The sequence below is a fragment of the Scyliorhinus canicula genome, chromosome 6 (assembly GCF_902713615.1).
Source record: "Scyliorhinus canicula chromosome 6, sScyCan1.1, whole genome shotgun sequence".
NCBI lineage: Eukaryota > Metazoa > Chordata > Chondrichthyes > Carcharhiniformes > Scyliorhinidae > Scyliorhinus > Scyliorhinus canicula.
In genome coordinates this window covers 7,956,273-7,979,723 of record NC_052151.1, presented here as the reverse complement: position 1 = coordinate 7,979,723, position 23,451 = coordinate 7,956,273, and the positions used below count along the sequence as shown (strand labels likewise).

General features: G+C 51.1%; 1 protein-coding gene across 1 annotated transcript in view; it reads right to left on the bottom strand.

The window, feature by feature from the left end:
* The window catches only part of LOC119966923 (dynein heavy chain 8, axonemal-like), a 1,786,259-nt gene that overhangs the window by 1,435,220 nt on the left and 327,588 nt on the right, over positions 1-23,451 (bottom strand). Inside the window, exons 10-11 of the mRNA XM_038798881.1 lie at positions 20,715-20,822; positions 20,524-20,625 (exon numbers count right to left, since the gene is read on the bottom strand). Coding sequence (XP_038654809.1) covers positions 20,524-20,625; positions 20,715-20,822 — 210 coding nt within the window. The remainder of the gene's footprint in view (positions 1-20,523; positions 20,626-20,714; positions 20,823-23,451) is intronic.

The window sequence follows — 23,451 nt, the reverse complement described above, 5'->3', positions numbered from 1 at the left end:
CTAGTTCTTATGTTCTTATGTTCATATGTTCTTATGTTCTTATGAACCTGGGACCTCGGCGCTGGGAGACAGCAGTGCTAAACTTGTCTTTCTCTACCATTTACCATCTCACAGGTAGCAGTAGAAACAACCCAAGTCCAGTTTTACAATTGCCTCTCTGACGTATAACTGTGAACTACTGGATTGTAACTCCTGTGTCTGTGTCTTCAAATGCAATTAACCTTTACCTGCCTTCTCCCATCATGCAAGTCCTCACTTCTGGACAGAAGTCGGCTTACTACTCTCTGAAGGAATATGCCATTGGGCATTTAATTCTGGACTTAGGTAAACCATATTACTTTCATTTTATTCATGATCTTGTCCTGTAATGCTTTTTTTCACTTTTCCCTCTTTTATTGTGTGTCTGCAAAAGGGATGGGCATTACAAAATCCCTTTCCTGCATCCGATAAAATGCTGTGAGATTCCCAACGCTCGGCACGGCAAGGCTGCCACCGTTATAAAATGTTAATTGGTCCACTTGGCTTCTCGTTGCAAATCATGCTCCCGCTAGCTGATTCACCAGGACTGTGCTTACCAGCCACCTGCCAACAAGGGAAAGCAGCACTTAAACCGATCCGAGAAGACCAATGCCACTATTCAGCGATGCTAACCTTGCGGACTACTGGAAGCGGTAGAAGCCAGTCGGGATGCCTTGTTTCCCCAAGGATCAAGGAGGATCAGCCACCTCTGCCTGAGAGGAAGTGGCAATGGCAGTCAGCTCGGGGAGCGTAACCAGGAGGGCCAGCACCCAGTGCCAAGAACATCAACGACCTCCAGCAGGCCATTTAGGTGAGTTTGCACCAGTTCACCTTCCGCCCCCCGCACTCTCCCACCCAAGCTCCTCATCCCACCCCCTCACACCCCCCCCCCCCCCCCCCCCCCCCAACAACGGGCCATCTCGCAAAGTCCCCTCCCGCAGGCAACCACGTATGCGGCTAATGATGCCTCCTCTGTGTCCCCGCAGAAAAGTTGGCCCACAACTGATGGGAGAGGGCCCAGGCGGGTGGCGGGACATCAGAGACCTCACCCCCCATGAGGAACGGGCCCTGTAGGTCGAGGGGGTGGCCGAGGACCGAGCAGTGACCATCGTAGAGGTTGCCCCACACCCAGATCTGTAACTTCATTGCAGTGTTAATGTAAGCCTATTTGTGACACTAATAAAGATTATGATTATAGATAACCTGTCAAACGTGAGTTGCTAATGCCTTACAGACTGATCCATGCCCCCCACTGACCACATGACCATTCTCCCACAGCACATGTAACCAATGGTGCCAGATCATCCGGGGTGCCCCGGGGCACCCCTCGCCCCCCCAGCATCCAAGAGAACACCTTGGAGGAGAGCTATGAGGATGCCACAATAATAGTCGCGGCACAGCTATCATCCCCACCCTTCACCAGCACAGAGACACACACCTCCGTGGGTGAAAGTTGTGGACAGACGTCTGGGGCACATTCAGGTGAGCACCACACAGTTGCTGATACACACCAGGTGGAGGTAGGAACACTTAGGCAAGACAGCAGTCAAAATCTGCTGGACCCCAGGAGCCAGCTGGATCCCAGTCAGATGCTGAGCCTCTGGAACATGTTTACCTGGAGCTGATGTGGATGCGGATAGGGTGCAGATGTGAGATTCATAAGGGAATATCAAGACATTCCAGGAGGTCCAGGAGGAGTCCCAGAGGCTATGGGTGCAGTAGGTGGTTCCAGCAATGCAAGGAACGGAGGCCAACACCGCTAGGGTGCCGACTGCAGTGGATAGCCTGGGGCATAAAGTACACAGCATTAGTGGACTTGTCCAAGCAGGGCTCAGTTGGTAACCGCAATGGCTGAGCATCTCAACAGCATGTCCCAGTTGCTGGGGGACGTGACCCTGTCCCATATGGACCTTGATTAGGCACTGCAGAGCATGGCCTAGCCTCAGATGGGCATAGCCGAGCTGCAAAGCATCTCCCAGTCACTATGGGACCAGTACCAGTCACTGGGGTGCTCCAGAGCATGCCCAGTCACTGAGGAACATCGCTGAAGGTGTTGATACAATGCTGAAGACATTTGGGAACCGCCAGGACTGACAGAGCCTGATGATGATGCACGGGAAGCCGGGGCACCATCCAACTGCCCCTCCATCCTGACATGAACCCAAGGGCTCTGTGGACACCGACCGGGAGGAGGGGGTACTTGGTGTCAACCCGGAGTCGTCCTATGGAGTGGCAATGACAGGTACCAGCTCCCCCCGAATACCACCCCCATGACAACGACACATCCCCCAGTCATGTGTTGCTGACAAATGCACCGGGGTCCTCCGCGGAGTCCCAGAGCCCTTAGAGGACACCTGCCAGGGGCACCGGAGGGTAAGGGGAGGTAGGGAGTAAGGAGAGGCCTCCCACAGTCCAAAGATGTGCTGGTTAGGTGGATTGGCCATGCTAAATTGCCTTTAGTGTCCAAAATTGGGGTTACTCGGTTATGGGGATAGGGTGGAGGTGTGGGCTTGGGTAGGGTGCTCTTTCAAAGAGCCGGTGCAGACTCGATGGGCCGAATGGCCTCCTTCTGCACTGTAAATTCTGTGATTCTATGTTTGGGAGGCGTGGGCCGATGGGGTGGCACATCGGTAAAGTGGGGCAGTTGGGGAACACTTCTATTAATCATTAAAATCTGTTGACCTCGACCAATAAGTTGCCTATGACACTTTCTTCCACAATGCGGGCCAAGCACCAATCCCATGCCCCATCTCCCCGCTCATGGAGGTCCAGGTCTCCTCCCCCACCACCTTCCCCTGCGGCACACCATGTGCAGGTGATGGGTGTGAGCATGCATTCAGCAGATAGGTAGGGGTCAGACTACAGCATCAAATGAGGAGCTCAAGCATCAAATGGGGAGCTCAAGCACTCAACTCTCGGCAGGTTATCATCAACCCCCTGCCCTCAACTGTGACCAGCTGACTGTGCTGACACAGTCCCATAACCCTGGACTGATCTTACACAGACCCTGGGAGGATTTCCCCGCTGCTGTGCTAGGTTATGGAGGACCTCGCAGACCACCACAACGCAGGCAATCATTGGGGGATGTACTGCAGTGCACCAAGCAGAGCGGTCGAGGCATCGGAACCGCATTTTGAGGAGTCCGATGCACCGCTCAATGACAGACCAGGTGGCCGATTGGCCACATTGTATCAGGTCTTCGCATCGGTCACTAGCCTCCGTACTGGTGTCATTAACCAGCTCCTAAAAGCAGTTGCCCCTTAACACCCAAGTGCCAACTGGCCATCCTGGGGTGGTTCTGAGAAAGGGGAGGACATCCGGTGACGGCGGGCGGGAGGCAGCCCCACACTGGAGGGCTCCCGCTCGGGAATAGGAATTTTGGAGCTTTAACGTCCTGTCCCGGGGGCAACGGAGGCTGAAAAGTCTGTCAGAAGGCACAGGAAGGAGAATGTCTAAGTTTGGGAGAAAAACAGCCTTGAAAAAGGGGGTTAACGGAAGTTTGCCGTTGAATGAAAAAGTCAGCGCAAGAACTGACTTTTTCCTTCATTAAATGTTTTTAAGGTAAAGATAGATAGTTTTTTGGAGAAAAAAGGGATTAAGGGTTATGGTGTTCAGGCCGGAAAGTGGAGCTGAGTCCACAAAAGATCAGCCATGATCTCATTGAATGGCGGGGCAGGCTCGAGGTGCCAGATGGCCTACTCCTGCTCCTTGTTCTTATGTTCTAACTGTAAGGAATGCGGAGGCTGGAGCACCAAGGGAGGCTGCATCGCTCACAGCAGAAGAAATGACCAAAGTGATGGCTGTGGAAGTTGAAAAACAGTTCACAAAGCACATGGAAGCACTGAAGAAGGAGATGGGGGCGGTATTGAATGTGCTGGTGGAGGAGGCGATTGCCCCGGTGAGGGCGGCGGTATCAAGCGCAATGGTGGAGGTGCGGGAGCAAGGTGAGACACTGAAGGAAGTGGAAGAGGCATTATCGCAGCAGTGATCAACTCACCTCGATAGGGAAGGAGTTGCGGAGGGTGATAGAGACCAACAAAGGTCTGCGAGCCAAAATGGAAGACCTGGAAAACAGATCCAGGAAACAGAATCTGAGGATTGTGGGTCTGCCCAAAGGGGTGGAAGGTCTGAGGGCGACGGAGTATTTTGCCACGATGTTGGCAAAGCTATTGAGGGAGGGGGATGATCCCTCCTGATATGAACTGGATCGGGCTCATCGGTCGTGGAGGCCTATACCAAAGGCGAGTGAGCCGCCGAGAGTAGTAACTTTGTGTTTCCGCAGGTATAGCATGAAGGAGAAAGTCCTGTGCTGGGCAAAGCAGCAGCGGGAGATGCAGTGGGCTGGAGCTGGTATACGTACATACCAGGAGTTTACAGTGGAGCTGGCGAGGAGGCGGGCTGCCTTCAGCCGGGTGAAGAATACACTGTACATCAGCAAGGTGCAGTGCAGCACAGTATATCCAGCTAAGTTGAGGGTGACCTACAATTCCAAGGACTTTTATATTGAGACGGTGGAAGCAGCAGAGGAGTTTGCAAAGGCAGAAGGACTATGGCAGAATTGAGAATTGGTCGTGTACCGACGTAGCCTCATGTAACTTTATTTTTTCACTGCGGGTTGGTGTATGTACTAAATGAGTCAACGCTGTATATATTTGGACAAGGGAAGAGATGGGATATTCATTTCCAATGATGGTTCTTTGGGTCTTGGGTGTGAATGCAGGGGTTGTGTGCTGAAGGGGATTTCTTGGTTTTCCTGGGACTGGGCAAAGGGGAAGGAGACCCGGGCGGGGCCCTCCATGCTGGCCGATTTAAGCTGGCCTGTGAACTGGGGTGAGGTGGGCGGAGGGGCTGCGGCCATTGGAGCCTGGTAGAACAGGTTCTAGTGAGTCTAGCCATTGTGAAAAGTTGGGGGAAGGAGCCGAGGTTGGGGGGAGGCGTTTCCAAGAGGAAGTGGAGGGGTGGAGTCTGGGAGGGGGTGGGGGGGGGCAGTGTCCACAATTCATGGGTGTCAATCACGGTACTCTTTCGGGGATTGGATGGCATTGAATGTTGGTGGGGGCGGGTTGGGGGGTGGACTGTATATGTCAATGGTGACCATAGGTGATTCCTGATTCCTTTTTCTTTTTTCCTTTTCTTTATTTTCCCACCTTGGGAGGGTTTGTTTTATTTGATGCTTGTATTGTCAGGTGGGCCGTTGTTTGGGGTGGTGGGAGAATGGGATCGTTGTTGTTGATAAGGGGATTGACATTGTATTTATTACCATTTACTGTTTGTTGGTGGGATGTAAATTCTGAAGAAAATGTGAAAATGTAGAATAAAAATATTTTATAAAAAGAAAGGCCGGGGATATCTGTTCCCCAGTGTGGTGAATTATATACCTCGTTAATTCACACTGTATTGTCTTACGGGTATTGTGTCCTTGTGGGCTCTGTATACGAGCCATTGCGCGGCTCTGCCCATAGGGGGAGATGAGGAGTTTGTACTGGGCTCCACTCTTGGCTCTGCCCATGGCCCCACCCAGGGCTCCTCCCACTAACCGGAAGTATAAAGCACTGCAGTCGTAAGACTTCTCTCAGTTCATCTCGTCGCAGGCAGGCTCAGTGGTAAGATTATTAAAACCACTGTCCACTACCAATCACATGTCTTGTGAATTGATGGTCACATCAATTTAATATTCTTAGGAAACGAGAGGAAAACTACTATGGAATCAGCCCTCAAACCTGACCGACTAGAACTCTATCCGCAGGCTGCAGAGCCAAAATAAATCTTTCTACACTGGCTCAGATGTTTCAAGGCCTACCTGGCTGAATCAAGCACTTCAGAAACTACGGAGGAGCAGAAACTCAGCCTACTGCACGCAAGGGTGAGCCATCGTATCTCTACACAACTTAACTGTACTACCTGGTATACGGAGGCCCTGGCCATGCTCGATCGAATGTACGTGCGGCCCATCAACGAGGTGTACGTGCGCCACATTTTTACGACCCACCGCTAGCGCCCCGCGGAGTCGCTGGAAGAAATCCTGCGCGATTTAAAAGCCCTAGCTCGGGACTGCAATTATCAGGCTGTAACAGCCGCTCAACATATGGAACTCGCTGTCCGTGATGTATACGTGGCAGGGCTCAGGTCCAACTATGTGCGCCAACGTTTGCTTGAGAAAGGGGCCCAGAACTTGGAGGACACTGTAGAGTTAGCTACAACCATGGAGGTCTCGTTCCGCAGCCTCACCTCGTTCCCCACGGACCAAGCGACCCCATCATGGGCCCCCGACCAATGACTGCCCCAGGCCTGCGCCGCGCGGCCCCCTACCCACTATGCAGCACCAGCGTGCCTTTTGTGGGCAGCCCCAGCACCCACGGCAGCACTGCCCGGCCCGCAACGCGACCTGCAGCAGCTGCGGTCGCAAAAGACACAATGCCCGGGTATACCTAGCGAAGAAAACTCCTACTCCAACTCTCCCGCAGCCCAGAGCACTCGCTTCCCAAACTCATAGGCCCGCAGGCCCCGTAATGCTGCAGCCTGTATGCCGACTCCGCCCCCACCCGACATGTGTGACTCATGGGGGCCGCCATCTTGGCAACCGTCCTCCACGCGACCGGCCACGTGCGATTCATGGGGGCCGCCATCTTGGACGCCATCTTCCTCGCCACCCGCCACGTGCGATCCATGGGGGCGGCCATCTTGGGCTCCATCCTCTTCAACCACTGAAACTCATCTCGAAGACTACGACCTCAGCGGACAGTCATCACGGGGCCACTCCAGCACAGCTGATCGAGCCGCCGACTACCCGCAACTCAGCGCGGTCACGTTGGACCAGTCACGTCCGAAACACCTCCGGAACTATATGATGACCGTTAAAATCAATGGGTGCAGGACACCGTGCCTCCTCGACTCCGGGATCACCAAGAGCTTCGTACACCCAGAACTGGTAAGACGCTGTTCGCTCCCTATCTTCCCTGCACGGCAAACTATCTCCCTCGCCTCGGGTTCACTCTCTGTTCACATCCAAGGGCGCACCGTCGCGACCCTAACGAGTCAGGGCGCCAGCTACTCGAACTTCCAGCTGTACGTACTCCCCGGACTCTGCGCCCCATTCTTCTCGTATTATGCCCAGTGGGTCCCTCAGTATGCGGACAAAGCCCGCCCACTATTTAAGGCCACACTCTTTCCTCTGTCAGCTGAGGCTCGCCAGGCCTTCAAGGAGGACATCGCCAAAGCGGCCATGCGGGCGGTGGATGAATCCGTCCCCTTCCAGGTGGAGAGCGACGCCTCAGAGGTCGCTCTCGCAGCCACTCTAAATCAGGCAGGGAGACCAGTCCCATTTTTCTCCCGAACCCTCTCCGCTTTGGAACTTCGACACTCCTGGGTCGAAAAAGAAGCACAAACCATCGTGGAAGCTATACGACACTGGAGGCACTACCTCGCAGGTAGGAGGTTCACCCTCATCACCAACCAAAGATCGGTTGCCTTCATGTTTGACAACTCACAAATGGGCAAAATTAAAAATGATAAAATCCTGCGGTGGAGGATCGAACTCTCCACCTACAATTCTGATATTATGTGTCGACCGGGGAAGCTCAACGAGCCCCCAGATGCCCTGTCCCGCGGCACGTGCGCCAGCGCACAAGATGACCGCCTGAAAGCTATCCACAATGACCTCTGCCACCCGGGGGACACCCGGCTCGCTCACTACGTCAAAGCCCGAAATCTGCCTTTCTCCACCGAGGAGGTAAAAGCCATCACCAGGGATTGCCCGATCTGCACGGAGTGCAAACCGCACTTCTATAGACCAGACAAGGCCCACCTGGTAAAGGCATCCTGGCCCTTTGAACGCCTCAGCATCGATTTCAAAGGGACACTCCCTCGACCAATCGAAATGTGTACTTTCTGAACGTCATCGACGAGTTCTCCCGCTTCCCGTTTGCCATCCCGTGCCCCGATATGACCTCCCACACAGTCATCAGAGCTCTGCACAGTATCTTCACTCTGTTCGGGTTCCCCAGCTACGTCACAGCGACAAGGGTCCGTCCTTTATGAGCGACGAGCTGCGTCAGTACCTGCTCGACAAGGGCATCGCCTCGAGCAGGACTACCAGCTGCAACCCCAGGGGAAACGGGCAGGTGGAGAGGGAGAGCGCGACGGTCTGGAAGACCGTCCTACTGACCCTCCGGTCCAGGAATCTCCCGACCTCCCATTGGCAGGAGGACCTCCCCGACGCGCTCCATGCTATTAGGTCCCTCCTATGCACCGCCACCAACCAGACCCCTCACGAGCGGCTATTTGTTTTTTCTAGCGGCACTACCACGGGGGTTTCGCTCCCAGCTTGGTTGAAGACACCGGGCCCGGTTCTCCTCCGGAAGCACGTCAGGGTACACAAAACTGATCCACTCGTAGAAAGAGTGCTCCTACTCCACTCAAACCCCAAATACGCTTTCATCGAATACCCTGATGGCCGTCAGGACACTGTTTCCCTCCGGGACCTGGCGCCTGCAGGATCCAACTCCACCACCACTACCGCTGAGGTACCCCTCACACTACACCCCACCCAACCCTCCACTGCTCCGCGCCCCTGCGCCTATAGGTTTCCTGCGCTCCCCGTCTCCCGTCGCACCAGTCGGGTACGAAGCTCAGATCGAATCACCCCCAGAGTCCACCATCGTACCCTCACCGACCGCCCCCACCCAGCCACCTGAAGAGGCTGCAACCCCGGTGCTCCGCCGATCCCAAAGGACGACTCAGCCACCGGACCGGCTCAATTTGTAGACCCATCACCCCCGCCGGACTTGATTTTTTTACAGGGGGTGAATGTGGTGAATTATATACCTCGTTAATTCACAGTGTATTGCCTTACGTGTATTGTGTCCTTGTGGGCTCTGTATACGAGCCGTTGTACAGCTCTGCCCGTAGGGGGAGATGAGGAGTTTGTACTGGGCTCCACCCTTGGCTCCGCCCATGGCTCCTCCCAATAACCGGAAGTATAAAGCACTGCAGTCGTAAGCTTGCTCTCAGTTCATCTCGTCGCAGGCAGGCTCAGTTGTAAGACTATTAAAACCACTTCCAATCACGTGTCTTGTCAATTGATGGTCACATCACCCAGGATGTAGATGTCATGCCCATCCGTGGGAAGCGTGCATAATGTTCAGGTGGTGGTTGCACACTAGCTGGATATTCAGGGAGTGGAACACCTGGATGTAGGGCACTCCAAGATGGCCCGGTGTGCACAAGGTGACATGCATGCCTGTGGTAGTATGACTAGGGGTATTACGGTACCTGGGAGTGTGAGCTGCCATTGGTGCAGAGGACTCGCTGCCCATTGGCCCAGGTATCGTGTGCCTCTTAGCCCGATTGGCAAAGAGGAAGGTAGCTCCGCCTACAAGGCGGGGTATACGAACCCGTGTCCCCAGCAGCCAGCCATTTTCCTGTACGTCTGCTGCCGGGTTCACTTCTTGCTAATTAAAGCCTTTCGTTCGGACTTCACCTACGTTTCGTGTCCATTGATTGTGCATCAATGCCATCTATTACCATCTGGACCTGGGCATCCCGGTGTTGGTGGAGAATCCTGCTGCCCGGGCACCTTGTTGGGTCTGGTCCATGTCAAAGTCTATATCGCTTTCTGCCTCGGAAAACAGGGTTTCCATGAGCTCACAGATGTACATGTGGGTTGTAGCTTGTGAGATGCCACACAAGTCTCCGCTCAAGCCCTAGAATGATTCTGAGGCATAGAAGGTCAGGGCTGCAGTGACCTTGGTGGTCACCGGGAGCAGGTATTCTCCATCTTCAACATGGTGCTAAGTCCGCAAGGACATGATACAGGTGCTGCCCCGTCCCCTTGTTGAGGCAGAGTCTTCTGCAGCACACATGTCTGTCATCTGTTCGAAAGAACAGATACGCCTATACACCTTGGGCTGTCTCGAGCCTTCCCCTTTGGATCCCTGTCTGGCCTATTGGGCGGCCAGATCCTCAGAGAGTGGGCTGGGGCCCTGCACATGGGCCACCACGTTAAGTCTCTCTCTGTCAATGCTGCTACCGCTGCCTTCTCTGGCATCTGTCTGCCTAGCCTGCTAGCAGCACCATGAGGGCATGTTCTGCAGGGTTCAAGATATTGTCCATTCCATGCAATATCTGTGAGGGTGTGAGACTAATGATCAGCGGTGTCTTCCACCCTGGGACTCTCTATGTCCTCCATCGCTCTTCCCCCCACCCCACCAATCTGACATGCCCTGCCCACACACCCCCGGCTGCAGCGGAGGCCACGGTCATCATCTTCCAGGCCCTGTATCCCAGACACCCGCACGTAACCTTACCCAGACCGGTCACTGGTCCCATCCCCAGTGGACATGCCCACTCTCTGGTCTGGTCCCGGTGTCAGGGTTCAGCCCCTGCGTGTTTCGATGTGGTCACTACGCCCAATGTGGTGTGTTGGAAGTTATGGGTGATTGGCGGGGCAGGCAGGGATTGGGGCTGCCCCCAGAACGGGACTGATTCAATGTTTGGCATAGTAGAACCGCAGACACTGAGACACATATCTGTACCAAGCCCCCCCCCCCCCCCCCCCCCCCCCCAAACACCAATCCACCCCCCCCCCCCCCACCGCTTAAGCACAAGGTGCCCATTAAATCATGCCCTTTATCTCGGGTTTGCTGTGGCCATCATTCAGAGAGGATTTCAACACTCCAAACTGAATGGTTGGAGGTGAAAATGCTACCACTTATGAAGGGGAAACCAAAAATCAAAGACACATTTCTGTTTATGGACAGGTAGTGAGAAGAGGCTGCTTAAATTAATCTCCCTCCTGGCCATAACACTTCCGTGCACTGGCAATCACCATCAGATTGGCATTCCACTTTTATTTGCCTACCTTCAGCTGAAGTTCCACATTTCTCACCTGGATTTCCAGCCCAGACCTACTGTAAATGGTGGAGCGTAGCTGCTTTTGAAATCCTTCAATGCAGTGTAGGAGCATCGGGGGAAATTAAAATGTGGCCCTTTTTCGAGCACCAGTCATATTCCATTAAGTGTAGATGTCCCTTTGTTTCAATGGGGAACTTGTGGCCAGGATCCAGGATGTCTCAGAATGGGTAGCGGGCACCCTGAAGGGTGAAGGCAAACAGGCAGAGGTCATGGTACATATTGGTATTAACGACATAGGGAGGAAGGGGCATGAGGTCCTGCAGCAGGAGTTCAGGGCGCTAGGCACAAAGTTAAAGGACAGGACCTCTAGGGTTGTAATGTCGGGATTACTTCCTGTGCCACGTGCCAGTGAGGCTAGGAATAGAAAGATAGAGCAGCTAAACACGTGGCTAAACAGCTGGTGATGGTCCACTCGGAGCTCTTCCGGGGCAGGTATGACCTGTATAAGAAGGATGGGTTGCATCTAAACTGGAGAGGCATAAATATCCTGGCTGTGAGGTCTGCTAGTGTCACACGGGAGGGTTTAACCTAGTATGGCAGGGGGGTGGGTGTGGTGATATGCATCACTGTAAATACACAAGGGGTCAATGTAAATACACTACGACTAAGTAAACACTAGAGGGAGCACCAGAGACGTCATGACATGCAGACATCCAGCTAATGAACAAATAGAATAGGACACGCCCAATGGGCAGTCAAGACACTATCACAAGGGGGCATTACACAACCCATATATAAAGACGGGGCACACATGCTCTGTCTTTTTCCACAGGCGACACTTAGACAGTGGGACAGGGGCAGATCAAAAGCATCACATCCACCACGTGGCTTTGAGCAGACTGGTTAGTTAGACTGAGTTACCACAACAAGATCAGCAGGAGAGTCGAACTCAGAGAACTGTGCTAATGCTTCAATAAATGGCAGCATCCGACCTAGATGGCGTGGCCGATGCTGAGAAGATAGACCTTCTACTCACTATTGCGGGTGAAAGTGCAACAGTAATCTTCAACTCCTTCAAGTACTCCAAAGGGCAGGACAAGAGAGACTTCCAGACAGTCCTGGACAAGTTTGAAAACTACTGCGAGGTGAACACAACAGAAATCGGTAAAACTGGTGCCTATACTCGCCACGAGGTAAAGATAGGCTTACAGCAGAAGCAAACAGCAATTTTGGTTGGCAGCCATCTTACGCAAGGAGCGCACATGCGCAGTTCCCGAAGACGCAAACTGGCGAAACAGTATTTTGCACATGCGCGAGAAGCCGTGCATGCGCAGTTGCGAAAAGAGCGCACAGTGAAGGAAAAGCGATCTGCGCATGCACAATTCATTCCTACGCAATACAGCACAAACGTCATGACATCAGAGGCCCCGGACCATGCCCACTTATAGGGGAAATGTCCGAAAAAAGTGAAAACAATTTTAAAGCCAGAAAAGACAATGCTTTCCCCTGGAACGACAGCACAATGCACTTCGACCAGTAGCTGAAAGTAACCTCCACAGAACCCTGCAACAAGCAGCTAGCACTGCCCTAAGAGATTATTTAGTCCCTAAGGACTACGACTCAGACGATCATTCCATCATTGGACGTGGCGACCTCAGTACCAAATCCGGACCGCAACGAGATGTATTTTACATTGAAGCATCCGACACAGTCATGGACGAGTTCTTTGGATTTGAGGATCCTCAGCCCAGCATAGACGACATCTCGACCCATGAGTTCAGGATTCTGCTGCGGCCTGACGCCAAGAGACAGAGGGTGGTACAAGGCCACAGAGAGCGGCCTGACACCAAGAGAGTGGTCCACCACCACGAAGAATCCCCGACTCCACACAGAAAGACTCCACAGCGAGACCACTGCACATCTCCACACAGAGAACACAGAAAGACTCCACAGCGAGACCACTGCACAATTCCATTGAGAGCACACAGATCGACACCACAGTGAGACCATGACTCCACACAGGGAACAATGCCAGACTCCACAGAGAGAGCGGTACAAGCCTCCACAGCGAGCTCGTTAACAGACTCCACAATGGAAGCAATGCAAGACTCCAGAGTGCAGTCCTTGCATGAAAAAGACCATGAAGAAGGTCTAGCAACCTTATCTGAGCAACCAGCAGCGGACGATGCAAGTCTGCTCAAGCGCAGAGCAAGGTGACTATGACAGACTACCATGCTCAAGTGAACAACAAAAATACTATTACAGTCTACCCAAATTATTTGAGCCACCAGAAGAAGACTCTGACAGTCTACCCAGGTTATTTGAGCCACTAGAAGAAGACTCTGACAGTCTACCCAGCTCATCTAACTGACAAGAAGACACTAAAGGTCCACCCACTGTATGTGCGACAAGTGACAAAGGCTTCACAATTCCCATACAAGATGTGCGAGATCTCAGCGAGACTGACAGATCTCAGCTAATATGTACAGAAGCACTCGACAATCAAAGTGAGGCTCCCAGTGACTCTAGTGACACCACGTTAATTCAAACCTCATCTACTCAAACCTCTCCACAAGAACCTGAAATGACTCCAGATAGGGAGCATCAAGAAACCAAAGGTGATTCAGGTGAACCAGAAAGGGCTCCAGACGGAGAGCATCAACAAGCCAAAGATGATTCAAGTGAACCGGACATGACTCCAGACGGGGAGCGCCGAGGAATCAGAGACGACACGCTCAATGAAACAGCAGATGTCACAAAGGACACTGACACAAGTAACTTTGTGAAGGACTCGAATTCTCCACTCAGTGTGGTCATTGAGCACAACAAACACACAATAAAACCTACAAAAACAACAACAAAGACAACAACAAGAAGCGTACCAGAGGCAACAAACACAACAGGCACGTCAATAACAATGACAACAACAATAGAACAACTGGTACGACATGGTCCAACTCTGCCCATGAAGGACAATGTTACTGCTCAGCTCAGAAAAATGGCGAGAGTGCAAACATATATCCGATTTGTAATGGTCCCACCGCCCCCAGAACCGGTTCCAATGTCCCAAAAATCTGAACCCCTCCCTCCTGCACCATCTCTCAAGCCACACATTCATTCTGACTATTCTTGAATTTCTACTCTGACTGTCTTGTGGCACTGGTAGCAATCCTGAGATTACTACCTTTGAGGTCCTACTTTTTAACTTATCTCCTAGCTCCCTAAATTCTGATTGTAGGACCTCAACCCGTTTTTTACCTATATCGTTGGTGCCTATATGCACCATGACAACTGGCTGTTTACCCTCCCCCTTCAGTATGTCCTGCAGCCGATCTGAGACATTCCTGACCCGTGTACCCGGGAGGCAACATACCATTTGGGAGTCTCGTTTTCGATCACAGAAATGCCTGTCTACTCCCCTTACGATTGAATCCCCTATGACCATAGCCCTGCCAGTGTTTTTCCCGCCACTCTGTGCAGCAGAGCCAACCATGGTGCCATGAGCCTGGCTACTACTCCCTTCCCCTGGTGAGTCATCTCCTCCAACAGTATCCAAAACGGTATACCTGTTTTGGAGTGAGATGACCGCAGGGGACACCTGCACTGCCATCCTGCTCTTTCTCTGCCTTTTGGTCACACATTTCCTGTCTCCCTTGCCAATCCTAATCTGCGGTTTGACCAACTCACTGAATGTGCTATCCAAGGCCTCCTCAGCATCGCGGATGCTCCAAAGTGAGTCCATCCGCAGCTCCAGAGCCGTCAAGTGGTCGAACAGAAGCTGCTGTTGGATACACATCCCGCACATAAAGGAGCCGAATCCTGAACTCCCACATTGAGCACGAGGAGCATAACACGGGTCTGGGATCTCCTGCCATTTTTACACTTTACCTTAACTGATTACAAATATATCAAATAATGAATAAGTGAAAGGAATAAAGATTTTACTTCCCAATCACAATACTTACCAACACACGAGGAGTTAGATTTCTTCCAGCTACTGCTAATTGGAGCACTTTCCTTACTAGCCAATCAGCTCACTGCTTTGCTGTGATGTCACTCTTTATCCCCAAATTTATCCCCAAAGACCCTGTGGCCGCTGTTTAAGCAGCGAAGCAACTCCGCCCACTCCAACATCTGAATTCCCGCCAAAGAGACTCGAATCAGCGAAGCAGCTAGTTTAAATACTCACCGCTCGACTCTGTAGCTCCGCCCACTCCAACGCCAAAATTTCCCGAAAACTCACAAGGGGGCATTACACAACCCATATATAAGGACAGGGCACACATGCTCTGTCTCTTTCCACAGGCGACACTTAGAGAGTAGGACAGGGGCAGATCAGAGGTATTGCACCCACCACGTGGCTTCGAGCAGACTGGTTAGTTAGACTGAGCTACTATAGCAAGATTAGCAGGAGAGTCGAACTCATAGAGAATTGTGCTAATGCTTCAATTAATCACATTGAACTTATTTCAAAGTTTGGAGTATCTTTTGGTCAAAGCTGCATTGAGTTGCAGCGAGTGTAATCCCAGAGTTCATAACACAACATATATATTGGTACTAATGACATAGGCAGGAAGGGGCATGAGGTCCTGCAGCAGGAGTTCAGGGAGCTAGGCAGAAAGTTAAAGGACACGACCTCTAGGGTTGTAATGTTGGGATTACTTCCTGTGCCAGTGAGGCTAGAAATAGGAAGACAGAGAAGCTAAACACGTGGTTAAACAGCTTGTATTGGAGGGAGGGTTTCTATTATCGGAGCCACGGGGAGCTCTTCTGGGGCAGGTGTCACCTGTGTAAGAAGGACGGTTTGCATCTATGCTGGAGAGGCGTAATTATCCTGACTACGAGGATTGCTAGTGTCACACGGGAGGGTTTAAACCAGCATGACTGGGGGGTGGGTACCGGAGCAATAGGTCAGAAGGTGGAAAAATTGAGGGAGAACTAGGGAATAGGGCCAGTATGGCTCTGTGGAAGAGCAGACAGAGAGATGTTCCTGAAAACAACGGGACTGGTGGCCTGAAGTGCATATGTTTTAATGCAAAAAGTATAACAGGTAAAGCAGATGAACTTAGAGCTTGGATTAGTACTTGGAACTCTGATGTTGTTGCCATTACAGAGACCTGATTGAGGGAAGGACAGGATTGGCAGCTAAACGTTCCAGGATTTAGATGTTTCAGACGGGATAGAGGGGGATGTAAAAGTGGTGGAGGTGTTGCGCAACTGGTGAGGGAGAATATCAAAGCTGTACTGCGGGAGGACACCTCCGAGGGCAGCGAGGCTATATGGGTAGAGATCAGGAATAAAAAGGGTGCAGTCACAATGTTGGGGGTTTACTACAGGCCTCCCAACAGCCAGCGGCAGCCAGTTGAGCAGATAGGTAGCCAGGTTTTGGAAAGGAGAAAAAGCAACAGGGTTGTTGTGATGGGAGACTTCAACTTCCCCAAAATTGACTGGGACTCACTTAGTGCTAGGGGCTTCGATGGGGCAGAGTTTGTAAGGAGCATCCAGGAGGGCTTCGGAAAACAATGTGTAGATAGTCCAACTAAGGAAGGGGCTATACTGGACCTGGTTTTGGGGAATGAGCCCGACCAGGTGGTTGAAGTTTCAATCGTGGAGCATTTCGGGAACAGTGACCACAATTCAGTAAGTTTTAAAGTGCTGGTGGACAAGGATAAGAGTAGTCCTGGGGTGAATGTGCTAAATTGGGGGAAGACTAATCATAACAATATTAGGTGAGAACTGAAGAACCTAGATTGGGGGCGGATGTTTGAGGGTAAATCAACATCTGACATGTGGCAGGCTTTCAGATGTCAGTTGAAAGGAATTCAGGACCGGAAGTTCCTGTGTGGAAGAAGGATAAATATGGCAAATTTCGGGAACTTTGACAACGAGAAATATTGCAGGCTTTGTCAAAAAGAAAAAGGAGGCATTTGTCAAGGCTAGAGGGCTGAGAACAGACAAAGCTTGTCTGGAATCTAAGGAACGTAGGAAGGAACTTAAGCAAGGAGTCAGGAGGGCTAAAAGGGGTCACAAAAAGTTATTGGCAAGAAGGGTAACAAGGATAATCCAGGGAACTACAGGCCGGTGAGCCTTGGGTCAGTGGTAGGGAAATTACTGGAGAGAATTCTTCGAGACAGGATCTGCTCCCATTTGGAAGAAAGTGTATGTATTAGCGAGAGGCAGCAAGGTTTTGTGAAGGGGAGGTCGTGTCTCACTAAAGTTTTTCGAGGACGTCACAAAGATGCAGGCAGGGCTGTGGATATTGTCTATATGGACGGCAGTAAGGCCTTTGAAAAGGTCCCTCATGGCAGACTGGTACAAAAGGTGAAGTCACACAGGATCAGGGATGAGCTGTCAAGATGGATACAGAAATGGCTAGGTCATAGAAGGCAGAGAGTAGCAATGGAAGGGTGCTTTTCTGATTGGAGGGCTGTGACGAGTGGTGTTCCGCAGGGATCAGTGCTGGGACCTTTGCTGTTCGTAGTACACATAAATGATTTGGGTGAAAATGTAACTAGTCTGATTAGTAAGTTTGCGGACAACACAAAGGTTGGTGGAATTCAGGAAAGCAATGAAGACTGTCAGAGGATACATCAAGTGCGAAATTCTCCCCTACCCGGCGGGGTGGGGGGGGTCCCGGCGTAGCGGAGTGGCGCCAACCACTCTGGTGTCGGGCCTCCCAAAAGGTGCGGACCTTTAGGGGCTAGACTCGCACTGGAGTTGCTCCCGCTCCGCCGACATGCGCCAACGGTCTTTAGCGCTACGCAGGCCGGCATCGGGACTGAGCGAAAGGCCTTCGGCGGTCGGCATGAGTCCGCGCATGCGCCGGAGCGTCAGCGGCCGCTGACGTCACTACCGGTGCATGCACGGTGGAGGGGGTCTCTTCTGCCTCCACCATGGTGGAGGCCGTGGCGGAAGAAAAAGAGTGCCCCACGGCACTGGCCTGCCCACTGATCGGTGGGCCCCGATCGCGGGCCAGGCCACCGTGGGGGCACCCCCCGGGGCCTGATCGCCCCGCCTCCCCCCCCCCCCCCGCCCCCAGGACCCCGGGGGCCCGCTCGCGCCGCCAGTCCCACCGGCACAGAGCTTGTTTAAACCACGTCGGGGGAGAGGCCTGACAGCGGTGGGACTTCAGCCCACCGTGGGCCGGGGAATCACCACGGGGGGCCCGCCGATCGGCGTGATTCCCGCTGCCGCTGATTCCCGGGTGGCGGAGAATTCTGGCCACGGCGGGGGCAGGATTTACGCCGGCTCCGGGCGATTCACCGACCCTGCGGGGATTGGAGAATTCCGCCCCAGGATTTAGATCGTTTGGAGACTTAGGCGGAGAGATGGCACTTGGAGTTTAATCCAGACAAATGTGAGGTAATGCATTTTGGAAGGTCTAATGCAGGTAGGGAATATACAGTGAATGGTAGAATCATCAAGAGCATTGACAGACAGAGAAATCTACGTATACAGGTCCATAGGTCATTGAAAGGGGCAACACAGGTGGAGAAGGTAGTCAAGAAGGCATGCTTGCCTTCATTGGCCGGGGCATTGAGTATAAAAATTGGCAAGTCATGTTTCAGCTGTATAGAACCTTAGTTGGGCCACACTTGAAGTATAGTGTCCAAATTTGGTCGCCACACTACCAGAAAGATGTGGAGGCTTTAGAGAGGGTGCAGAAGAGATTTACCAGGATGTTGCCTGGTATGGAGGGCATGAGCTATGAGGAGCGGTTGAATAAACTAGGTTTGTTCTCACTGGAACGATGGAGGTTGAGAGACGACCTGATAGAGGTCTACAAAATTATGAGAGGCATAGACAGAGTCGATAGTCAGAGGCTTTTTCCCAGGGTAGAGGGGTCAATTACTAGCGGGCATAGGTTTAAGGTGCGAGGGGGCAAGGTTTAGAGGCGATGTACGAGGCAAGTTTTTTTACACAGAGGGTAGTGGGAGCCTGGAACTCGCTGCCGGAGGAGGTGGTGGAAGTAGGGACGATAGTGACGTTTAAGGGGCATCTTGACAAATACATGAATGGGATGGGAATAGAGGGAAACCGACCCCGGAAGTGCAGAAGATTTTAGTTTAGACGGGCAGCATGGTCGGCACAGGTTTGGAAGTTCCTGTGCTGTAATTTTCTTTCTTCTTTGTTCTTAAGTAAGGTGCTCTTTCCAAGGGCCAGTGCAGACTCGATGGGCCGAATGGCCTCTTTCTGCATTGTAAATTCTATGACTTCTATGGCTATGACTACATGTCATTGACGAGAGGTAGGAACTTGCCAGCAGTGCCGTGGGATTCTACCTGAAATATCCACCACAAATAGACAGAATCAGCCCTATGGGTACAATTTTCTCCCTTTTTTTCAAAATGTTGCCTCGAGAAATATTCAAGCAATTTGAAAAAAAAAGTAAAGCATGGGATCCACCACGTCATTCTGGTGTGTCCCCCGCCAGCAACCTTGACTCCTGAAAGGAAAGGCCACCCTGATCAAAAAAATATATAAGTTAAAAGGTTCTCTTCACAGAAACGGAAACCACCCCTCACGGACATGGAAGCCACCGCCCCAGAAGGAATCTTCCCCTGCTCCACAGACATGGGAAATCCCTCCCCTGTCCGGAACACACACCCACACAACCAGTGCCAACCATGCATATTTTAGCGATTTGGATAGAGTGGTAAGTCTGAAGGCGTGCTGTAGTCATATGTGGTTGTGAGTCAGCGGGGGAATTGGAAGGTTGTTGGAGGGATAGGGGTTGGTCAGGGCTGGTAGGGAAGTGTAGTTGGGGGCAAAGGCTTAGTCAAGCTGGGGAATTGAGAGTTGGAATAATCAGGAGTTTAGGGAGCAGTCGGGGAGCGAAGGGATAGTCAGGGGGATAGTCGAGAATTGGGGGTTACTAAGTTGGGTGTCGTCAGAGAATAGGGTCAGTCGGATTGGGGAATTGAGGGTTGGGATAGTAATCAGGGGAATGGGGTAGTTGGGGGAAGTTGGGGAATGGGATAGCTTGGGAATGGTGGTTGGGGTAAGAATTAGATGGGTTGGGTAATTGGAGGTTGGGATAGTCGGGGTGGGGGAGTAGTCAGGTGACTAAAGGAGCAGTCGAAGGTTGGGGGAATAATTGGACGGAGTAGACGAGGTTGGTGTGGGAGACAAGAGCAGGGACCAAAGTAATAAGAAAGTTATGAATTAATTGAATAGAGAATTCAAGATTAACTTCTGGTTAGAATTACCATAAGGACTCATTTCGGTGTGATGCATTTGAGGGGAACTCAGCTTAAATATGAGGGCAAATGGAAGAGAAGGCACAGCGGCCCAGAGATTAACAATACTGCCTCAGCGCCAGAGACCTGGCTTCAATTCCCACCATGGGCAACTGTCTATGTGGAGTTTGTATGTTCTCCCCGTGTCTGCATGGGTTTCCTCTGGGTGTGACGGTTTTCTCTCACAGTCCAAAGATGTGCAGGTTAGGTGGATTGGACATGCTAATTTGTTCCTTTGGGTGAGGTTACAGGGCGGGGATTGGGCCCAGGTAGGGTGGTCTTTCAGAGGGTCGGAGCAGACTTGATGGACCTTTCTGTACTGTAGGGATTACATGATATGAGGTTAGATAGGCTTGTGTAGACTATAAACATCAGTTGAATGAATGATCTGTTTCAGTGCACAAGAAAGTTTTACCTCCATTTTATTAATAACAATTTCAGAATCCTGGTCCCACACACGAGCAGTACCATCTTCAGTGATATACTCTTTGCAGGCTGTAACCATTTGATTTGTGATCTAAAGTTGATAACATACAATATTACAGCAAAATTACCAATATGCAGATCAATTCTGAGAACAATTTATAATCAAATTAAAGTACCAACCTTAATAAATAGAGAGGTCATCTGTTGAGACGTGTTGTAGTATTGAGACACATTATGGATCATTTGAATCGTATTTATCAAATTTGGAACTCCTTTTGTCATAGTGACCTGGAAGTTTAATTATTTAATAACTATGATACTGTAAAGATAAAAATATTTTTTAAAAATAAAGCACAGAATTAAAAGTTACAATAACAGCAAAATATTGCAGGTCCTGCAATTAAAAGGATTATTTAGGGCAGCACGATAGCATAGTGGTTAGCACAATGGCTTCACAGAGCCAGGGTCCCAGGTTTGATTCCCGACTCGGGTCACTGTCTGTGCGGCGTCTGCATGTTCTCCCCGTGTCTGCGTGGTTTCCTCCAGGTGCTCCGGTTCTTCCCACAGTCCAAAGATGTGCAGGAGTAGGTGGATTGGCCATGCTAAATTGCCCTTAGTGCCCAAAAAGGTAAAGTGGGGTTACGGGAATAGGGTGGAAGTGTGGGGATAGGGTGGAGGTGTGGGCTCAGGTAGGGTGCTCTTTCCAAAGGCCGGTGCAGACTCGATGGGCTGAATGGCCTCCTTCTGCACTATAAATTCTGTGATTCTATGATATTGGTTGCTCCTGTGAGTGGATTTTTTTAATATGAGAATAAACTCAAGTCAATGATCATAAAAACCGTTGAAGTCACCGTGGATGTTTTGAAGATGGAATGCTAACAGTGTGAATCGTCCTATTGTGCATTATTCATAAAGAACATGCTTTCAGACCAACATGAAAAGAAGAAAATAATTTGTAGTAACGAATATATAAATGGCAGCAAATAACTGTACACACTGTAGTTGCAAAATGTAGAACCACGACCTGAAAATACTTTGGGACTGCACCTGCACCGCCAATGTTATTTAGCCAGGAATGTAAACTGGGGGTGGAATTTTCCAGTATTTTGGCGATGTGTGGTTTTGGTCAAGAAAACTGGAATCACACTGACCCTGACAGTGCAATTTCACGACACATTGAGAGTAACTTCAAAACAATTTCCATGAGATTCACGTCGCATCCAAGGCGAGGTAGCTCTGATTCGCTAGCCCGGGGTCAGCTGAGTAATTCAATTCGGATGCTACATTTTAACACCTCCTCTGAAATTATTCATAGTCTGGTGAAGAGGATGGCAGCTGGGAAGCCTGTGCCATGGTTCTCAGAGGGGGCTCTGACCAGGGGTTGACGGATGCAATGGAGAAGAGGCCAAATTCTGACTAAACAGATTAAACTGACAGTGGATGCGAGAGAAATTGGTGAGGAGTCTGTATTACAGGAAGATTAACTTGGATGGTGTTTCTCAAGGAAATTAAATCCTCATCAACAGATGTATTTTACCACTGAAAAAGAGACTTATGGCAGGATTCTCCGTTGGCTGACATCAGAATTGTGAAACACGATCTGGCAAAGAATCAGCTGAAAATTGTGGTCGGCACTGGGCGCCAAACAGAATTCCATGCTCTGGTTCCTCAACAGTGGCATGAATGCGTCTTACGCCACACGCCAACGTGGGCATTCAAATGGTACAGTAAATGCTGTTGGCATATCATTCCCGGCTTGGGTCACTGTCTGTGTGGAGTCTGCATGTTCTCCCCCGTGTGCGAAGGTTTCCTCCGGGTGCTCCAATTTCCTCCCACAGTCCAAAAGATGTGCAGGTTAGGTGGATTATCCATTCTAAATTGCCCTTAGTGTCCAAAAGGGTTAGGTGGGGTTACTGGGTTACGGGAATATAGGGGATGGGGATGGAGTGCAGGCATGGGGCTTGGGTAGGGTGCTCTTTCCATGGGCCGGTGCAGACCCGATGGACTGAATAGCCTCCTTCTGCACTGTAAATTATATGATCTCTGATTAACGCGCCTGCCTCCCTGTATTCTCCAGGCCTACCGCGATGCTCTGTCTCCACCAGGCAAAACCATGAGGTGGAGATTGTTGACAGCTTCAAATTCCGAGGTGTGCATTTCACCAACAATCAGTCCTAGTCCACCCATGTCCTGCTCCACCTACACCTATATTTTCTCAGGAAAACAAAGGAAATTCGGCATGTCCACGCTTACTTTTACCAATTTTTACAGATGCACCCAGAAAGCATCTTACCTGGCTGCATCACAGCCTGGTATGGCAACTGCTCAGCCCAAGAGCGTAAGAAACTACAGCGAGTCTTGAACACAGCCCAGTCCATCACGCGAACCCACCTCCCAGCCATTGACTTTGTCTACACCACCCACTGCCTTGGGAAAGCGGGCAGCATAATCACAAACACCTCCCACCCGGCTTTTTCACTCTTCCAACTTCTTCTATCAGGCAGGAGATACAAAAGTCTGAGAACATGCACTAACTGATTCAAAAACAGCTTCTTCCCCATTGTTACTCTCAAATGACCCTCTTATGTACTGATTTGATCTCTCCTCTACTCAGTAGTACTGCACTCCTGTGTTGCTTCACCCAATGCATGTCTGTCCTTATGTATTTACATAGTAAATTTATGTATGTCCTACGTTTTTTTAATGGATGGAATGACCGGTCTGGACTGGTATTGAAAATCGGGAAACAGGCACCGTGGTTGCTGAGGGAGAGGGAGGGGGGGGACAAAAAGTGTCTAACATTGCTCTAGTGTGCTGACAGTTGAGCCGCTGGCCAGGGGCATCTGCCAGGATGGGAGGAGTAGTGGGGTCAGCTAGGAGGTGGGCCAAAGGCTCAGGATGGATGGGAATGGAACAC